This window comes from Heptranchias perlo, chromosome 11 (assembly GCF_035084215.1).
Source record: "Heptranchias perlo isolate sHepPer1 chromosome 11, sHepPer1.hap1, whole genome shotgun sequence".
NCBI classification, from domain to species: domain Eukaryota; kingdom Metazoa; phylum Chordata; class Chondrichthyes; order Hexanchiformes; family Hexanchidae; genus Heptranchias; species Heptranchias perlo.
Genome location: NC_090335.1, coordinates 60430209 through 60449875, shown reverse-complemented (window position 1 = coordinate 60449875; position 19667 = coordinate 60430209). Strand labels below are relative to the sequence as shown.

Genomic DNA, 19667 nt, shown 5'->3' with positions numbered 1-19667 from the left:
GGTTAACAATATGTTGGTCAGATCCGATGGGTCGAATGCCCTACTCTCATACTGAATTAATCACACCATGCCATCATGTAGAGAACAAGCAAAGGCTAGGTTGAATAGAAAGCTAAACAACATAAACTTTGTTGACATCATTCACCTGACGAAGGAGGAAGCCTCCGAAAGCTTGTGAATTTAAAATAAAATTGCTGGACTATAACTTGGTGTTGTAAAATTGTTTACAAACATAAACTTTGACATTCAAGTTCAAAAAATTTAGTCATTCAAACCCTGAGCGTATTACAGTCCAGAAGAACCTCTTTCAGCCAAACAAAAGACAGGGAAGCGCCTGTTTTTCCTCTATACTTAACAACCCGCTAACAACAGAGACGCTGAGCGACTTTGAAATCTGCAACTTCTAAGAATGTGATTTTGTTAGCAAGTGGTTAATAACAGGGAAAACTACAGAGAAAAACAGGCATTCTTCCGTTTTTCATTAAAAGAGGAATTTGACCGTCTATGACTTTTAAAAATTAAATGAAGCCTTTTCTTTGTTTTTATAACCTTTTTCTGACTTTGCAGCTCCGTTACTGCTGCTTTCACAGTCATGGAGCTTTGTCATTCAGTTCAATGTCACGTGACAACATTAGGACAGCAGATCAGGGTTAAAATGACGCCAACTGGCAGGAATGAATCAGTAAGAAATAATCAAGTTACAAAGTCTCGCATACATATTATATCGTTTCAGGAATAGAATTCCATCTTTTGCTTATCAGAATATGAGATTAGCAGGCAGAACACATTTGACATTACAGTTACTTACAGTAAAGTTTAAAAGGAAGCCTTTAAAGGGTATAATAGGACAGACAGCCAAGTGTGTGGAAAGTTGCTGCAGTAAACACTTTAGGAAAGATGTGAAGGTCTTAGAGAGGATGCAGAAGAGATTTACTAGAATGATTCCAGGGATGAGGGACTTTAGTTACGTGGATAGACCGAAGAAGCTGGGGTTGTTCTCCTCGGAACAGAGAAGGTTGAGAGGAGATTTGATGGAGGTGTTCGGAATCATGAAGGGTCTAGACGGAGTAGATGGAGAGAAACTGTGCCCATTGGCAGAGGGGTCAAGAACCAGAGGACGTCGATTTAAGGTGATTGGCAAAAGAACCAAAGGTGACATGAGGAAAAACTTTTTTACACAACAACTGGTTAGGATCTGGAATGCACTGCCCAAGGGGGTGGTGGAGGCAGATTCAATCATGGCCTTCAAAAAGGGAACTGAATAAGTACTTGAAAGAAAAAAATGTGCAGGGCTACTGGGATAGGGCGGGGTAGTGGGACTAGCTGGATTGCTCTTGCATAGAGCCGGCGCGGACTCGATGGGCCAAGTGGCCTCTTTCCGTGCTGTAACCTTTCTACCTTTCTAAACAGCTTGGTTTATAGGAGAGCAAAGATGTGCAAATTTAATATCTTGCACAAATCAATACTAAAAATGGACGCATTTAAATTCTGAAATTATTTATTTTTTTAAGCGATAAGTGAGGTAATCATCACAGTACAATAATTCTAACAGTTATTCACCCTTTTTTTTGTATATACATATACACACACACTCCCAGGAAGCATCTCTAGACAGAAAACCCTGGATGATTCTTCTAATCCCTATCCCAGGGGATACTTTATCTGGTCATACCTCTTGCTTTTGCATTTTCATCTAGATCCTCTCTGGTCCTCAGCATGGTTGGCAAAAACAGAGAGTGATTTGTTACCATCATGTGAATCATAGGCAGTGGAACCAAACTTTGAGCCAGATCTTCATTTTCATATAATGTTGGTATCAATTTATGGAGGGCTTCCAAAAATGCCAGATCTCTATAGCGATACCTGCCATTATAAAAGAGCGATCATCAGAACCAGAAACAAAATTAGAACTGTTTACATGGTCACTGATTCATTCAATAAAGTTTTCTATTTTATCAATGCTATTGTGGTGGATGCTCTTGTGAACATTCATCTTCTAAGCTCCAAATATGCCACCCTACATGCCTTCTCCTCCTTGCATCCTCAATGTGGTAAAATGAAAACTCCCATTGCACCATCTTATGCTCCAACTTATTCTTTTCCAGGATCTCCTAACACTTCACCGCTCACCTCCCTCAGCCTGCCTTTCTTCCTACAATCTACAGGCAGAAAAAAAACTAAACTTGGTGTCAACCTTGTCAGCCCGCTGCACTATAGGTTTTTCAATTTAAAATCGACTATAAAGGAGCTTGTCCAAACTACTACACAAGAACATAAGAAATAGGAGCAGGAGTAGGTCATACAGCCCCTCGAGCCTGCTCCGCCGTTCAATCAGATCATGGCTGATCTTCGACCTCAACTCCACTTTCCCGCCTGATCCCCATATCTCTTGATTTCCCCTAGGGTCCAAAAATCTATCTATCTCAGCCTTGAATATATTCAATGACTCAGCATCCACAGCCCTCTGGGGTAGAGAATTCCAAAGATTCACAACCCTCTGCGTCAAGAAATTCCTCCTCATCTCAGTCTTGAATGGCCGACCCCTTATCCGTGACTATGCCCCCTAGTTCTAGACTCTCCAGCCAGGGGAAACAATCTCTCAGTAACTACCCTGTCAAGCCCCCTCAGAATCTTATATGTTTCAATGAGATCATCTCTCATTCTTCTAAACTCCAGAGAGTATAGGCCCATTCTACTCAACCTCTCTTCATAGGTCATCCCTCTCATCCCAGGAATTAATCTAGTGAACCTTCATTGCACCGCCTTCAAGGCAAGTATATCTTTCCTTAGATAAGGAGTCCAAAACTGTATGTAGTACTCCAGATGAGGTCTTACTAAAGCCCTGTACAGCTGTAGTCAGACTTCCTTACTTTTGAACTCCAACCTCCTTGCAATAAAGGCTAGCATGCCATTTGCTTTCCTAATTGCCTGCTGTACCTGCATACTAACTTTTTGTGTTTCTCGTAGGAGGACACCCAAATCTCTCTGAACACCAACATTTAATAGTTTCTAAGTTTCACACCATTTTAAAAATATTCTGTTTTTCTATTCTTCCTACGAAAGTGAATAACTTCACATTTCCCCACATTATACTCTATCTGCCACATCCTTGCCCACTCACTTAATCTGTCTATATCTCCTTGCAGACTCTGTGTCCTCCTCACAGTTTGCTTTGCCACCTAGCTTTGTATCATCAGCAAACTTGGATACATTACACTCAGTTGCTTCATCTAAGTCATTAATATAGATTGTAAATAGCTGAGGCCCAAGCACCGATCCTTGTGGTACCCCACTAGTGACAGACTGCCAACCTGAGAATGACTCGTTTATCCCTACTTTCTGTTTTCTGTCCTTTAGCCAATCCTCTATCCATGCTAATATATTACCCCCAATCCCATGAGCCGTTACCCTGTGTAACAACCTTTTATGTGGTACCTTATTGATTGCCCTTTGAAAATCCAAAGATACGACATCCACTGACTCCCCTTTATCTACCCTGCTGGTTACATAGAACTATAGAACCATAGAAAAGATACAGCACAGAAGGGGGCCATTCCGCCCATCGTGTCCGTGCCGGCTCGAAGAACAACCAGGTGCCCATTCTAATCCCACCTTCCAGCACCTGGTCCGTAGCCCTGCAGCTTACAGCACTTTAGGTGCAGATCCAGGTACTTTCTAAAAGAGTTGAAGGTCCCTGCCTCTACCACCAATTCGGGCAATGAATTCCATACACCCACCACCCTCTGGGTAAAAAAGTTTTTCCTCATGTCCCCTCTAATCCTTCCGCCAATCAGATTAAATCTATGTCCTCTAGTTCTTGAACTCTCCGCTAGGGGAAACAGGTACTTCCTGTTTACTCTATCTAGGCCCCTCATAATTTTGTACACCTCAATCAAGTCTCCCTTCAGCCTCCTCTGCTCCAAGGAAAACAACCCCAGCCAATCCAATCTCTCCTCGTAGCTGCAATTTTCAAGCCCTGGCAACATTCTTGTAAATCTTCTCTGCACTCTCTCCAGAGCAATTACGTCCTTCCTGTAATGTGGTGGCCAGTACTGCGCACAATACTCCAGCTGTGGCCTTACCAGCGTTTTATACAATTCCATCACTACATCCCTGCTTTTGTATTCTATATCTCGGCTAATAACGCAGAGCATTCCGTATGCCTTTTTCACAACCTTATCTACCTGTACTACCACCTTTAGGGACCTGTGCACATGCACTCCAAGGTCTCTCACTTCCTCTACCCCTCTCAATATATTCCCGTTTACTGCGTATTCCCTTTTACTGTTTGCCCTCCCTAAGTGCATTACCTCACACTTCTCCGGATTGAACTCCATTTGCCACTTTTCCACCCACTCCACCAACCCATTGATATCTTCTTGGAGTCTACAGCTATGCTCTTCACTATAAACTACATGGCCAATTTTTATGTCGTCTACAAATTTGCCAATCATGCACCCTACATTCAAGTCCAAATCATTAATATATACCACAAACAGCAAGGGACCCAATACTGAGCCCTGTGGCACACCACTGGAAACGGATTTCCATTCGCAAAGACATCCATCGACTTTTACCTTTTGTTTCCTGAAACTGAGCCAATTTTGGATCCAATTCACCACATTTCCCTGTATCCCATGGGCTTTTACCTTTTTGACCAGTCTGCCATGTGGAACCTTGTCCCACATGTCAGACTGGTCAGAAAACTCAGATCTGTCAAACACGATTTCCCTTTTATAATACTGCATCCACTGGTTTCCCTTTATCTACCCTCAAAAAACTCTTAATAAATTTGTCAAACATGATTTCCCTTTCATAAAACCATATTGACTCTGCCTAATCATATTATGATTTTCTAAGTGCCCTGTTACCACTTCCTTAATAATGGATTCCAGCATTTTCCCGACGACCGATGTCAGGCTAACTGGCCTGTAGTTCCCTGTTTTCTCTCTCCTTCCTTTCTAGAGAATTTTGGATGATCATAACCAATGCATGCACTATCTCTGCAGCTACCTCTTTTAGAACCCTAGGATGTAGGCTATCAGGTCCAGGGGATTTATCAGTTTTTAGTCCCATTAGTTTGACCAGTACTTTTTCTCTAGTGATATTATTTGTTTTAAGTTCTTCACTCTCATTTACCCCTGGGTTCCCTACTACTTTTGGTATGCTTTCTATGTCTTCTACTTTGAAGACAGATACAAAATATTTGTTTAACATATCTGCCATTCCCTGATTCCCCATTATAGTGTCTCCTGTCTCAGCCTTGAGGGGACCAACGTTTACTTTTGCTACTGTCTTCCTTTTTACATACCTGTAGAAGCTCTTACAATCCGTTTTTATATTTCTTGCTAGTTTACTTTCACATTCTATTTTCTCCCTTTTTATCAACTTTTTGGTCGTCCTTTGTTGGTTTCTAAAACTCTCCCAATCCCAGGCTTATTACTCTTCTTGGCAACATTATAGGCCTCTTCTTTCAATCTAATACTCTCCTTAACTTCTTTAGTTAGCAACGGGTGGATCACTTTTCCCGTGGAGTTCATATTTCTCAATGGAATGTATATTTGTTGAGAACACTGAAATATTTCTTTAAATGTTTGCCATTGCTTTTCAACTGTCAAGCCCCTTAACTTAATTTCCCAATCTACCTTTGACAACTCGCCGCTCATAGCTATGTAGTTGGCTTTAAGGTTAAGACTCTAGTTTCTGACTTAAGTACATTACTTTCAAACTCAATGTGAAATTCTATTATATTATGATCACTCTTCCCCAGAGGTTCTTTTACTGTGAGATTATTAATTAACCCTATCTCATTACATAATATAAGATCTAAAATAGCCTGTTCACTGGTTGGTTCCATGACGTATTGCTCTAGGAAACCGTCTCGAATACATTGCATGAACTTGTCTTCCAAACTGCCTTTGCCAATTTTGATTTGCCCAGTCCTTATGCAGATTAAAGTCCCCCATGATTACTGCATTTCTTCTGTTACAAGCTCCTATTATTTCATGATTAATACTCTGTCCAGTGGTATTGCTATTATTAGGAGGCTATAAACTATTCCCACCATTGTTTTCTGCCCCTTGTCATGTCTAATTTCCACCCACATTGATTCTACTTCCTGATCTTCCGAGCCAAGATCCTTTCTCACCACTGTCCTTATGTCATGGCACCTCATGTTACCTCTATGTGGTGCTCATATAAAATTCCCACCTCAGGCTTCCCCCATTCCTCCAGCATCTTTCCTGTGTTCGAAAATCTCACCCTCTACCACCTTGTTCTTCAACATCCTCTTCGTTTATTAGCCCTCCTTCCCTGGCGCTCTTCCTTCCTGTCTGACCTCTGCCTTGACACCAAGTGCCTCTTCCTCAGCAATTTCCATCTTCACTTGAACTCTCCCTCCCTTCCCCTTTCAACTTCTTTCTATGCTCGCCTATCTCAACCTCAGTCTCTACATCCACTGGCCACCCCTCAATTGCGAGATCACACACGGGCCCTGATATTTACGGGGAGGATACGGGTGAGGCCGAAGACAGCCGAAGAACCCGGAAAAGTCGGGAAGGCGGAGGACCTACTGAACTTAACGGCAGGATCTCATTAACATTGTTTAGCTCCGTTTCCCGCCCGGCGGCTGGCCAAACGGACAGCCTGGCCGGTGGGCGGGAGGGAACAGCAGCAGCAGGAGGCCAAAGCCAGGGAGCCATAGGGATGGTCTCTAGCAATCGGGGTGGGGGGCGGGGGGTGCGGAAGTCAGCAATTGGGGCTGGGGGAGGCCTTAGGCTTCGTTGAGGCACCGGGGGGAGGACTCCTGCTCCTCCTGGCCCACAAGGAGTGCTGAAAGAGGCACTTACCTTGTGGAGCCGCCAGCTTCTGCCTCCCTTTCACTGCCGGGTTTCCAGATCCCTGGGAAACCCGTGCAGCAACAGTAAATTTTAAATCGGGCTCCCAATAGCACTGTGGGAACCTGATTTGAATAAGTTAATTAAGAGTCCCGCCTCTCCACCTCTATATTAAGACGCCCTAATATCCATCGCCGTAAAAAAGTGGTGGGCACGGCGTGTTGGGGTCACATTCCCCTTATTTAACTCTTTAATTAATTCCCCCCCTGCCCCCGTCCCACCTATCCTGGGGGAGTTAATATCGAGGCCTCAGGTCTCAATTACTGAGAAGACATTCTTCAACCAGTTCTGTATCCCCATTCTCTTACACTTTTTCCTAACCCTAACTCCGCTACCATCACTTCCTCTAGTGCCCTTTCTAATTCTGACATTCTCCACCTTTGACCTCCCACTTATAACTATATTGGCACCTGTCAATTTTTTCCCATAACTGTCTCGCCTCCACATCAATTTCCATGCTATTGTGCCCTTTAAATCCCATAATCTCCCTCCCCCTGGTGTAACAGCCATCTCCCCAGTCTCAGATCCATAGGAGAGAGAATGAGGGGAGGAGGGAGGAGGAAGTATTAGTGATAATAATTTGGAAACTATTTATCTTTTTTATTTTAGGTCTTGCAGCACCATTCCTTCAACTGAATAACTGGGCAGGCAATCTGTTCTCAGACATTTACTGATCCCATCCTATAATCAGGCACTGTCAAATGTGCCTAGCATTAACTTGTCCAATGACAGTATGTGTGTATGTATGTGTGTGTGTGTGTATATATTTACCACATGCAAGACCATCACATCCACTCACCATTCCCTCAAAAGATAGCCAGACTCTGAGAGCTAACCATGCGCAGCATCACAAGTATACTGTTCTACCATTAAACAGGACTGGTTTGTAACATTATCAAGACATGTTCATTATTTTTTCTTTGCAAGGTTACTAAAATGAATAAACATTTTAACTTACTTAAGCCCATTCTTTAAAAAACTGCTCCAATCATCCGAATTGACCTCACCAATTGAAATCTGTAAACAGAACAGAATGCAACAGAAACAACTTGGGCTCCAGTGGTTTGGAAGTGGAACACGATTGATCATCTCTGGTTGAATCTGAATGCGGCTATAAACGTAACACTAACCAGCAGCTCCTGTAACCTGCCCAGCATTGCCATTTCTGTCTCCTTCATGTTCTCTTCCTGCTCCTTGCTGCTGCTGTAGGTGACTACCAACCATCGGACACAGGCCTTCAACAGGCATTTTCTCCAGGATCGCTGGTCCTCGGGGTATTCCCCCAGTGTATTTGTGACTGCGTCTGCCAAAGACCACCTGCAATTAAAGTGAGAGCTGTGAAACTGATCAGAGAATGTGTTAAAAAAAAGTACATATAGTCCTAGTTTAACACTTTGTAGCTCATACAAAATACACTGTACACGTCTGCCATGTATTACATGCTGTAAATTTTTAATGAGGGCTATAAAATGGAGTTAGGGAAAACCACAATATTTATAAACTGAAGTAGTTTTGGAATAAAGTAAGCTAAACTCTCATTCAGCAATTGAAGCTCTTAACAATTGGCAGCATTCTCGCCTGAGTCAGAAGGTTGTGAGTTCAAGTCCCACTCCAGAGACTTGAGCACATAATCTAGGTTGGCACTGAGGGAATTGCTGCACTGTCGGAAGCTGCTGTCTTTCGGGTGAGATGTTAAACCGAGGTCCCGTCTGCCCGCTCAGGTGGACGTAAAAGACCCCAGGGCATTATTTCGAAGAAGAACAGGGGAGTTCTCCTAGTGTCCTGGCCAACATTTATCCCTCAACTAACACCTGAACCAAATTATCTGGTCATTTATATCATTGCTGTTTGTGGGAGCTTGCTGTGCGCAAAGGGCTGCCGTGTTTCCTACATCACAACAATGACTACACTTGAAAAATATTTCATTGGCTGTAAAGCATTTTGGGCTATAGAGGTTATGAAAGGTGCCATATAAATGAAAGTCTCTCTTTCTTTCAAGGCTTCATGAGATTTACAAACTGAAGGAAGCAGCTGCTAAGAACCCACAGATCTGTTTGGAATCCTTTACAGATTAATACAAAATCATGTAAATAACACTAACTTCTCTCCCACCCCCCACCAATAAAGCAGAAAATTTAGTCATATCGATGAACATAACCCACTGGCAAAAATATCGAAAATCCAGTGACTTCAGCTGCCTAGCTCCCATGTGCTAAATTCCCTACATAAACCAGTCAACTTCTCCACCCCTCTCTCCTTCTTGAAGACCCTCCTTAAAATCCATCTTTCTAATCAAGATTTTGGTCACCCCTTCTAATAACTCCTTCGTTGATTCAGTGTCTGTTTTTTCTTACATCGCTGTGAAATGCTTTGGGATGTCTTTCTCCGTTAAAGGTGTTATGTAAATGCAAGACATTGTTGGAAAGAAAATGAAGGAACCTACCTTGAAGAATTTGCTGTTTTCTCCAGCACTGCAGGTAGCAGTTCCATAATATTTGCCACATCTTCACGTGATGACAACAGCTGCACTAATCTGGCAAGTACTTCCATCTGTAAATCAAGTTTATTGGATGGATCATCTGCTGCAATGGTGCTTACCAGTATCTTCCACACAGCCTCTCTGATAACCATCAGGACATCTGCAAGTACTAAATTAGGATAAGATGACATTTTTAGGCCTGCTGTAAAGTAAAGTGAATCACTTAGTTCTACTAGACATGTCACAAGGATGTCAATGTAATAACAGTCTTCTTCCATTTTGTTATTTCTGTAGAGGAAGCACATTCCATGATGTACTGCATGCTCGATTGACAGGTTCACAATGAAAGTTCATCTATTGAAGCCACTTCCAATTTCAGATAAACATTTTAAACACTGAAGGCTCACTTTGTCCATGCCATGAATAACTTTCGGCCGAGAACTGAAAACTTGAGATACTCTGATGGATCATCTACATTTAGACTCCTTACAAACAAGAGCGGCACTGGTAACTGTTGCAAAGTTTGCAGGACAAGTCACATTCCCCACCCACCCCAATTCATAACTTTCTGGTAGTTGCTTTAGAGACCTGAAAAATGAGTCTATATATGAAAAAAGAAATGGCACATTGCCAATGGCTACAGTAACATTTTTTTGTCAATAATAAATGCAAAATTTCAATTACAGCATCTGCAAAATAGTAAGGGTAACAAGCTAGCAGGAATAATTTTCATTACAGCTACAATTTTAATTTTTTCCCCCAAAATACCAGAAACACAATTGAAAGTGGGAGTGAAGCACAGTAATAAAAAGCATAATAATGAATGTATATTAAAAAGTTAATCACCTTTCTTTGGTCGTGTGTAGTTACTCTTTCCTTGGTACTGTAGATACGTGCTAAGAAGTGAAAGGTAAACACCCATGTTTTTCCGGAGATACTTCATTCTCCCGGTCTCTAAGCACCAAAGTTCCAACTGTAAAAGGTGAGTCCTGCTATGCTGAATGAGGAACGAGCAAATAGAAAGGGAAGTTTCAGTCATGTGATTCAAGCAATGAACAAGCACATCTGGTCTCACAGCATGTGCAAAGACTGGCTCTTTCACTAGGACTCCAAGAAGAACTTTCTCCAACTCTTCGCTGTTAGAGGACTGCAAGAGTGTTCCTACAGCATTGAAATGGTCACATGATAGCACCAGATCTCCTTTGTCTGGGGTCTCCTGGTTATTTTCTGTAAGAATTTTGACCAAAGTCTTCCCATACAAGCTCAACTCCTTCACTCCATCACCTCCATTCTCAGGTTTACTCTGAATGGCTAGACATTCTTCTGGGAGTTCCAACATGGATGCCACAACCTCTTTGAGCTGAGCCATATCCATGTAGCCATGCAAATTTTCCAGGCCTTCTAAAGCAAAGGACTTCTTACCCCTCACTGTAGATTTCTCCTTAGCCATCTTTTTCAGTTCAAGTTCCTTCAGTGCACTTTCTGTTATAGCTTTAAAATAATTTAATGCTACATCCAGGCGACCAAGACTATGCAAAGATGGGGCACTCAGTTGAAGGAGGCTTAGAATGCCAGAATTAAGATGAGTCGACAGCATTTTGAAACTGATGGGGTTCAGGTTGTGTAGAGGTGGAGCCTGTAATTCCAAAGCCATGAACCACTGTTCCAACGTGGGGTGTTTAAAAATTGCCAACAACATGCTCTCCAGAACCTGAAGTTAACAGTGGAGAATAAAAAACACAATATAAATGCTGGAAAATTGAAGCAGAAATAGAAAATGTTGCAAATGCACACAGGTGGGTTAGCATCTGAAAGAGAAAGACAAGTTAAAGTTTCAGACAGGATGCTTTATTAGAATCAACACATTCAGGTGTAAAATTGGGTTCTGACAAAGAGGTCCAACAGGAATATCAATCTATCTTTTTCTTTTTCAGAGGCCAACTTATCTGCTTTGCGTTTGCAGTATTTTCTGACTTTTATTTCTGAAATTAGCAATGATGTTAATCATTGACCGTATGAACCATTATCTGGCACTGCACAATTAAGAAAACCTCCTCCTACCCATTGGCTTTACACCACACAAGACCAGAAAAGAAACTCTCAAGGTGTGGATAATGCCCTCTATTCTTTCAGTAGTGAAAGACCACAAGCAGCTTTTAAAAAAGATGCAATCTTTTCAGTCTAGTGACACCTGAAAAAAAGGATTAAAGAAATTTGAGGTTCCCATTTCATCCCTTAGCTCACACCAAGAATGTCCCAGGTTTGATCCTCAAGTTTGTGCAGAGTTAAGCTCATCTTTCCCAGGGCAATAGTAGAGGCTTTACAATTGGCCCCAACATCCCAAGGTTGGCAACGAGAAAAATAAATCAAGCGGTTTTTCAACTGATTATCCAGCAAGCCCTACTCGATTGCACATAAGTGAATGTAGGGCGAGGACAGCATTAGGACCAATTGTGACACCCTTGTGATCAAATAGCCTGACAACACTTATCATCTAAATTCATTCATGAATAATGGCCATTTTGGTGAGGTATTGGAGTACAACTATCCTTCATGAAAACATACCCCAGCATGGAGTCAACACCTTCAGCAGGGCATTGGATGGGAGAAATTTAGCAAGAAAAACAATATTAACGCAGATAAATTTTTAACTCGTATAAATGAACAAACATTCTCAAAAGATTGGAATACTCTCATGGGATAGAAATAAATAATCCCTGGAATTCAAATTATTATACTTTGTCAGAGTACAAAAGTGTAAGCAGAACAAAGGGTTCTGAGGGAATACCTGTTCCTTCATTGGTTCTCCATCTATGACAGGGTCAAGGTCGACAAAATGCTCGTTTTCACTTTTTTTTCTTAATTTCTCCTCGATGATGTGATCAGTCTGTTCACATCTCCGTAGCAGCAATTTCAACAGTTCCATAAATAGTCCAATTAGTGCAAGGCCAGTCCCTCTCTCCAACTGAAACAACAAACAGACTAAGAACTAGCTGTAGGATGACACTACAACAAGTAGTGCCCTTCAGGGAATTACAAATTGTCAATTTGGGAAGTAATTAATCTTCTCCTCCCACTCATTCTTCAGCATTATCCCTAAGCAACAAACATTTTCAGCAGTAATATGCTGTACAGCTGACACATTCCCAGATTTTCAGTACAACACACTGAAGAACCATGAGACCACTGGCAGGTTGCACTACAAGACAGCTATGCTGCTTTGGGTATCTTCAACATATGAACAACCAAACTCTAATGAGCCGAGAACCACAGGAACAATGACTAAAAACAAAACCCTCAAAGTCCAAGAAACATCTCCTGCATAAATGAGTGGATTTGCAGACAAGCAATAGATGGTACATGGCTGGACTGGGTGATGCAGTGCGTAAGAAGTTTTCATCTCAAGAGTCCTGAGTTTGAATCCAGCCTAGACTGCATGCTGTTAATTGTTTTACATACAAACATACAAAAAATGACGGACATGATAAGACCATCAAGCCCGTCCCAAATAATTGTGATGTCTTATGCATCACAATATATACACTCTCCACATGAGCTGACATTTCTCATCATACTGAGCAAAAAATAATTAAATGTCACTAAAAGTTTTAAAGTGCCAAATTCGATAACTGTGGAAAGTGCTGCGTTTTCTGCAAGATTATGTCTAAAGGGGTCTGTGAAATGTGTTATATACAGGGGAAAATTCACTGAAGATGGGCTACAGACAGACATTTCTCAACAATTTCAATACTACAAAACATTATTAACATAGGCATCTCACAGACTAAAACAGTGCACTGCTGCCCCCACAAGACTGTATGTAAGTACTGCAGAAGATCTGTTCGAATTAGAGCCAACCCTACACTTGGGCAGTATACTTGTATTGTCTTTTGGAAGCTCATGTGACAGAAAGAATGAAATAATTTGCATTCTGTATAGTGCCTTTCATGACTTTGGGACTTTCCAAAGCGCTTCACAGCTAATGAAGTACAATAATTACATTATCACCAAGATTTATGCCCAGGTTGCAACATATGCTGTAACTTTGCACTTAAATTTCAAATATTTCTTCCAAGTAAACAGGTTTCCTTTTTGCAATCTTTCTAAATAAATCAGCATTTCACCCAAATCCTACTCTGACAGCAGAGTGGTTTTAAAAAGCCAGGTGACGTTAAAATAAATAGGCCCAACAAATTTTTGTAAGCACAATGAAGGTAAGCAGTGTAACATAATGGAAGGAGGTTATTTTAAAATTAAATGAACAGATAATCTCTGTTTGTAAACATATTTTTCCCAGTTGTCCTGGTAAAGGATACTGTACTCACTTTGCTAAAATTCTCCACAGAGGTTCGGATGTACAACATCACCTGTTTCACAGCCAGGATTAGATCAAACAAATGCAATCTTGTAACTGCCTGCTTCAAATCTTTTTTAACCTCTTCATTTAGGAGGGTGCTGGCCCCTTTTTCATATGCACCCATCAGAAGACTGCAGAACGGAGCTTCTTTCAATGGAGTGGGATGCATCGTATCTGAACCAAACCGTTCAAACTGTGGACAAGTTTCAGAAAAAGTTGATTTTGCAGTTCGTTCTAATGACAATAAAGTGTTTTAGATCAATTAATTTTACATCTAATCTGGAAAACTTACCTTTCTTTTCTTTTGATTAAGGGTTTTCTAGAAAAATTGAATTGCTTTTTGGCTGGCTTTGTGATAAATAACTACAACTGCATTAAGTTTGTATTTAATCAAGTTTCCAGACAGGTGATATCTGAGAGCTCTTTTCTCTGCATTCAGATTATGATTTGCAATACCATGATCGAGTATCAGCCTATTCATAATGGCCAAAACAGCAGTTTTAACAATTTAAGCTGTTAAATTTACTGCAGCAGCAATCCCAAATATCTTAGAATTGATTGTATGGAACTGGGATGAACATCTAAGACCCGTTCTGAAATTTTATTCCATCACCAGATACACCTGTACAACTGTATGATTTTTGTAACTGTTAATGTCTAATCATGTCTAGAATTGGCATTATGAAATATTGAGACATCAAAATACTTATACAAAAATTATTTCCTGTATGTTCAGGTCTTTAGATACAGTTGGGGGAAAAGAAATTCTCTGTAATGAGTGTAGTGAAAATTAAAAAGCCGTAAGAACAGGATTATGATTTTGTTTCCCAGTGTTCCACGGAAATCCTTTCCTAGCATTTATAATGAACAATTTATGGTTAAAAACAATGCCCTCCTTTTTTGGAGCAGTTTGTGCTTGGTTTTAGAAGGTCCTGCTTTAATTCTCCTTAATACAATCCATTTATATAGCATTTTTCATGACCTCAGGGAGTCCCAAAGCACTTCACAGCCAATGAATTACTTTTTGAAGTGTAGTCATTGTTGTAATGTAGGAAAACGTGGTAGCCAGTTTACACAGCAAAGTCTCAAAAAACTGTAATGAGATAAATGACCAGATCATTTGTTTTTGCGATGATGTTGTTTGAGGGATAAATGTTGGTTAGGACACTAGGAGCACTCCCCTGCTTTTCTTTGAATAGTGCCTGGGATCTTTTACATCTGAGAGGGCAGGCGAGGCCTTGGTTTAACATCTCATACGGAAGACAGCACCTCAAACAGTGAAGCACTCCTTCAGTAATACATTGAAGTGTCAGCCTAGATTATCATCTGCTCCACTGTTATAATTTTGGTGGAAGTTCGTCAGAAACCCGTTTACTCATGTAAATGGGGTTTCCGTCAATCTTCTGCCAAAGTTATGGCAGCAGAGCAGGAGACGTCACGAGGAGTTTCCTGGCGTATATGCTTAAGTCTCTGGAGTGGAACTTGAACCCATAAGCTTCTGACGCAGATGAGAATGCTACTACTGAACTATTCATTTATACAGCATTACTCATATACAGGGTCAGAGCGCTTTACAATAAAGAGGTAACTGAGCATGAAGAGGATAGGAGGCGGAACTTTTGGCATGGTTGAAGGTGAAGGTTTCGGAAAGCAGGCAGAGAGGGTTGGGTAGAGAATTTCAGAGGGCAGGAATGTAGTGGCTGAACAAGCAGCCTAAGGTGGAATGAAGGGAGCAAAGGTGAGGAAAAGTCCAGTGATGGAGGAGTGCGACGTTTATGTTGGGAGGTAAGGCAGGAGAAGATCACTATGGTAGGATGAGCAAAGTCAATGGGAAATTTGAAAACAAGGACCAGAATTTTGAAAATTTGACATGCTTGAGTGCGGGGAGTCTGTGGAGCAGATGGTGATGGTACTGTGGGGCTTAGTGAAGGCATGGGTTTCGGTACTTAGAATGAGTTGAAGCCTAAAGGGGGTTGGTGCAGGGCTGCTAATTAGAAAGGTGAACAAGACATAGACTAGGTTTTCAGCAACAGAGAGACAAGGGCTGAAGTAAAGGGAATTAGGGGTTATGGGGAGCGGGCAGGAAATTGGACATGAAGCTGAGTTCGGATCGGTCAATGCCCTGTGGGTGGCGGAGAGGGCCCAGGGGCTGTGTGGCCGGGTCCTGCTCCTACTTCTTGTGTTCTTTAGATTTGTGGTTGGGATCAGATCAGCCATGATCTTATTGAATGGCGGAGCAGGCTTGAGGGGCCGATTGGCCTACTCCTGCTCCAATTTCTTATGTTCTTATGGGCAACCTTGTGGAGGTAGAAGTGGTCTTGGTAATGAACTGGATGTGGGGGAGGAAACTGACCTTGGGGTCAAGCAGAACATCAAGGTTCTACTGTTCCTGATTTAGCCTCAGGTACAGCCAGGGAGGTCAATCCACTCGCGGCCAGAGGCGCTGACAAGAGTCTAACAGCAGAGCCCAACATTTGCTAACATTCAGTTGGAGGGAGTTTGGCTCATTCAGGTCTTGATTTTACACAGGTCATTTAACAGTGTGTCAACAGTCTTTTGATCATTGGAGGAGGCAGCGAGGTGGAGGTGGGTGTTGTCAGCATACATGTAGAAGCTGACGCGATGCTTATGAATAACGTTGACATGTTGTATGTAGACAGTGAAGAGGAGGAGGCCAAAGGTGAGCTCCTGGAGTACACTTGAGATGACCATGTGAGCAAAGGAGGTGAAGCCATTGGCAGCAACATAGTCACTGTGTTGAGGTGTCTAACAGTAGAACCTGGAGAGAGTGGTGTACTGAAGGTGGACTGCAGAGAGATATAGAGGATGATGGCATGGTCAATTATGTTAAAGGTGGCAGAGAGGTCAAGGATGATGGGAGATAGGGAGCCACAGTTTCAGGAGATGTTAATTGTGACTTTAACCAATGTGACACTGTACTGTGAATGGGGCAGAAGCCAAATTGGAGTGGCTCAAATAAGGTGGAGAGAAAGGAGAGGGGTGGCAATATAACCATGAGACAATAACACATTCTATGATTTTGGAGTGAAAGAGAAGGTTTCTGATAGGGTGGCAGAAAATCACCACTGAATTGAGTCTGAATATTATCAATAAGTATGTTGTTCAATTAAACAATAGATTCTGTAGTGCTAATAAAAGTTAAGACATTTCCAGGAATACATATACTGACCATCAATACGTAAACAACCACCAAAGTGAGGGGAAGTTTGAAATGATTCTATTAATGCTAACAGTAAAGAGCACACAGTGATTTCACTGTTAAGTATCAAACCCAGCTGTTGGAGTGAACCCAAGAGGAAATTCAACTTCTTACCAGTGTTTCCTTGGCTTGCTGTGGGATCCAAAGACTGTAATATTTATACAGCTGGAGAATACTTTTGTGCACAGATTGGTTTTCAGGCAATGAATCCAGCTCCTTGTCATACATCTGTAATACTAGACACAAAGCCAATGGATCTTGTTGCACATGTAGAATGTCAGTCAGAGCAACAGAAAGGTACTTCAAAACAGCATCTGAAACAGCACGGTAAGACGGGGATCAAGTTAAACACATTGCAGTAAATGAGACAGCTGCTGATTTAGTTACTTTCAATTGGGGCTCCGAGCAACAGGTTTAAGATATCAGATTCCATTACATAACCCCTAAAACTGAAAACTTCACCTTTTAAAACTCATCCAAATGTACTCATTTTTAAAAAGATTTCCTGGCTGCCTTCATTAATGATAAGACCAGATAACATGGTACAATCTGCTTCAAAAGTCATGTGGAAATTCTGAGCTAGTTTGGTAATAGTATGTGGGCAAAGAGGGACTACACAGAATTCTGAAAAATAGAGATAGCACGAATGGGGTTCCCAGATAGCTTGTCAATGGTAATTGGGATAGATCAATGCAACAACAGCCCTATGGAACTATTTTATGTAAAATGGGGAGGGATGAGGAGAAAATGGAACACACATTTAGAGAATGATGGAATCACTCCACCTGTCACCTTTGACACACTATCATGATGGCTAATTTGATGCTATCTGTATTTTTATGTAAATGAAATGAAGCTTCAGCATCAGTGACGTGATGAAAATACCTTGTTTGTGTTTGCACCAGTCAAAAAAGCAAATTTTCAACAATTTCTTGGCAAAAGAACCAAAGGTGACATGAGGAAAAACCTTTTTACACAGCAAGTGGTTCGGATCTGCAATGCACTGCCCGAGGGGGTGGTGGAGGCAGATTCAATCATGGTCTTCAAAAGGGAACTGGATAAGTACTTGAAAGGAAAACATTTGCAGGGTTACGGGGATAAAGCGGGGGAGTAGGACTAGCTGGATTGCTCTTGCATAGAGCCAGTGCGGACTCGATGGGCTGAATGGCCTCCTCCCGTGCTGTAACCTTTCTATGATTCTAAAAGTATCAAGATTAAAATGATAGTTAGACGTCACAACGTTTATCTTCCACTGTGCCTTTTCCATTCACAGTGAAGCTCTTTTCAATGATCATTCAGCTATTCACCTGTTCCACCACTGTTTCCTGAAACCATTTTGTTCTTGGCTTCCAAAGCAGCTGTGACCACAGCACTGAAAGGGAAGGTCTGTGCAATCATATCCTCACTTAAAGTAAACCCAACCTCGTCATTCAGACCTTCACTGGTCTCCATAATGACGTCCACCATATCCAGGACATCTGAAGGAGAAGAAAAGGTCAAAGAATCTTAACATACAAAGTGAAAATAATTGGCTTAATAATCTTCTATTTAGCCTTATTGGGAGCCTTGTGCAGTACATGGCAGTTATAAGCATTCAGCTAGAAGAAGTTAATTTAAGGGGAATATTTATTCTAGGACAATTTATTCCCCACTACACATCTAAACTAATAGAGGCACTACTGGTATATAGAAACAGCTGGGCAAAGGGTCCTCAGTGAAAGAGGTATGGGCAGTCTTATTTGATGCTGAAATGGAAAGTGTTTCACTAACCAGGACTAGCATCAACCTGAATGTGAATAAACAGTTAACCACAATATCCAATATTGCTTGCTTCAGTACATATTGAGAAATTCAGCAACCCCAGTCTGTGATTTCTAACCATTAAAAGTAATGGTCAAAGAATTGTGGGGAGGGGTGTCAAATTTCCCCAATATGTGGCTCTGGTGTGTACCATAAACACTGAAGTGGAAAATCCCAGCCCATTATTTCAGGGCACTTTGTTTCACCACAACTGATATTACTGGCTGAAATATTTAATTGATTAATTGAATTATCTTTTTACTTTCAGGAAGTTTTTTTTGGCAATGCCAGTCAATTTTGTACGGTTACTGTAAGAGAATCAGTATTCTATTATCCCTTCCCTACTCACCATCAATATGTGAGATAGGCAAACTGACAGTATCTGAGTCCTGCCCACCAAGGTTCACTTGCAGCATGCTAGCTTCTTGTATTACATCTGAAGTCTTGTCTGTATAAGGATAAGGATTTGATATTAACTTTATCAAAACCTAGGAAAAACACACAAAACAATCAATGAAAATAGTAATTATGGGAATAGGAAACAAATATCTGCAAAAATGACAAAGACGTGCATCATAATTATCAAATTTCAAATTAAACAAGACTGAAAATCTTACTACTTTCAACCTAGCGACATCATACTAACTGTTCAACTTGCTGGATCTAGTTACTCTACAGTTTTTAAATGCTGCAGTTTCTTATGATATCAAGCAAGGAGTGGTGTGATGATGCTGTATGTTGCAGCACCAGCAACCAGTGCCATGGAGTGGAGGGATACTGATTTACCCTCCCCGCTTTGCTAAGTTTCTGATCTCAGCCATGCTGTGTGGGGTACCTCTGGGTATACCAGTGGAGAGAGAAAAACAGGCTGCTGTTCTGCATTGCCTGATGGCTGGTTAAGTTGCTGCCACTATA

The 19667-nt window shown here is 41.4% G+C and overlaps 1 protein-coding gene across 3 annotated transcripts in view; it reads right to left on the bottom strand.

Moving 5' to 3' along the window:
• Positions 1-19667, bottom strand: part of urb1 (URB1 ribosome biogenesis homolog) — a 95935-nt gene that overhangs the window by 43246 nt on the left and 33022 nt on the right. For all 3 annotated transcript variants that reach the window (XM_067993171.1, XM_067993172.1, XM_067993170.1), the window contains 10 exons: positions 19102-19240; positions 18260-18430; positions 17067-17266; positions 13701-13925; positions 12164-12340; positions 10222-11086; positions 9340-9544; positions 8027-8213; positions 7855-7913; positions 1673-1863 (listed from right to left, as the gene is read on the bottom strand). In XM_067993171.1, the coding sequence (XP_067849272.1) occupies positions 1673-1863; positions 7855-7913; positions 8027-8213; positions 9340-9544; positions 10222-11086; positions 12164-12340; positions 13701-13925; positions 17067-17266; positions 18260-18430; positions 19102-19240 (2419 nt within the window). The remainder of the gene's footprint in view (positions 1-1672; positions 1864-7854; positions 7914-8026; positions 8214-9339; positions 9545-10221; positions 11087-12163; positions 12341-13700; positions 13926-17066; positions 17267-18259; positions 18431-19101; positions 19241-19667) is intronic.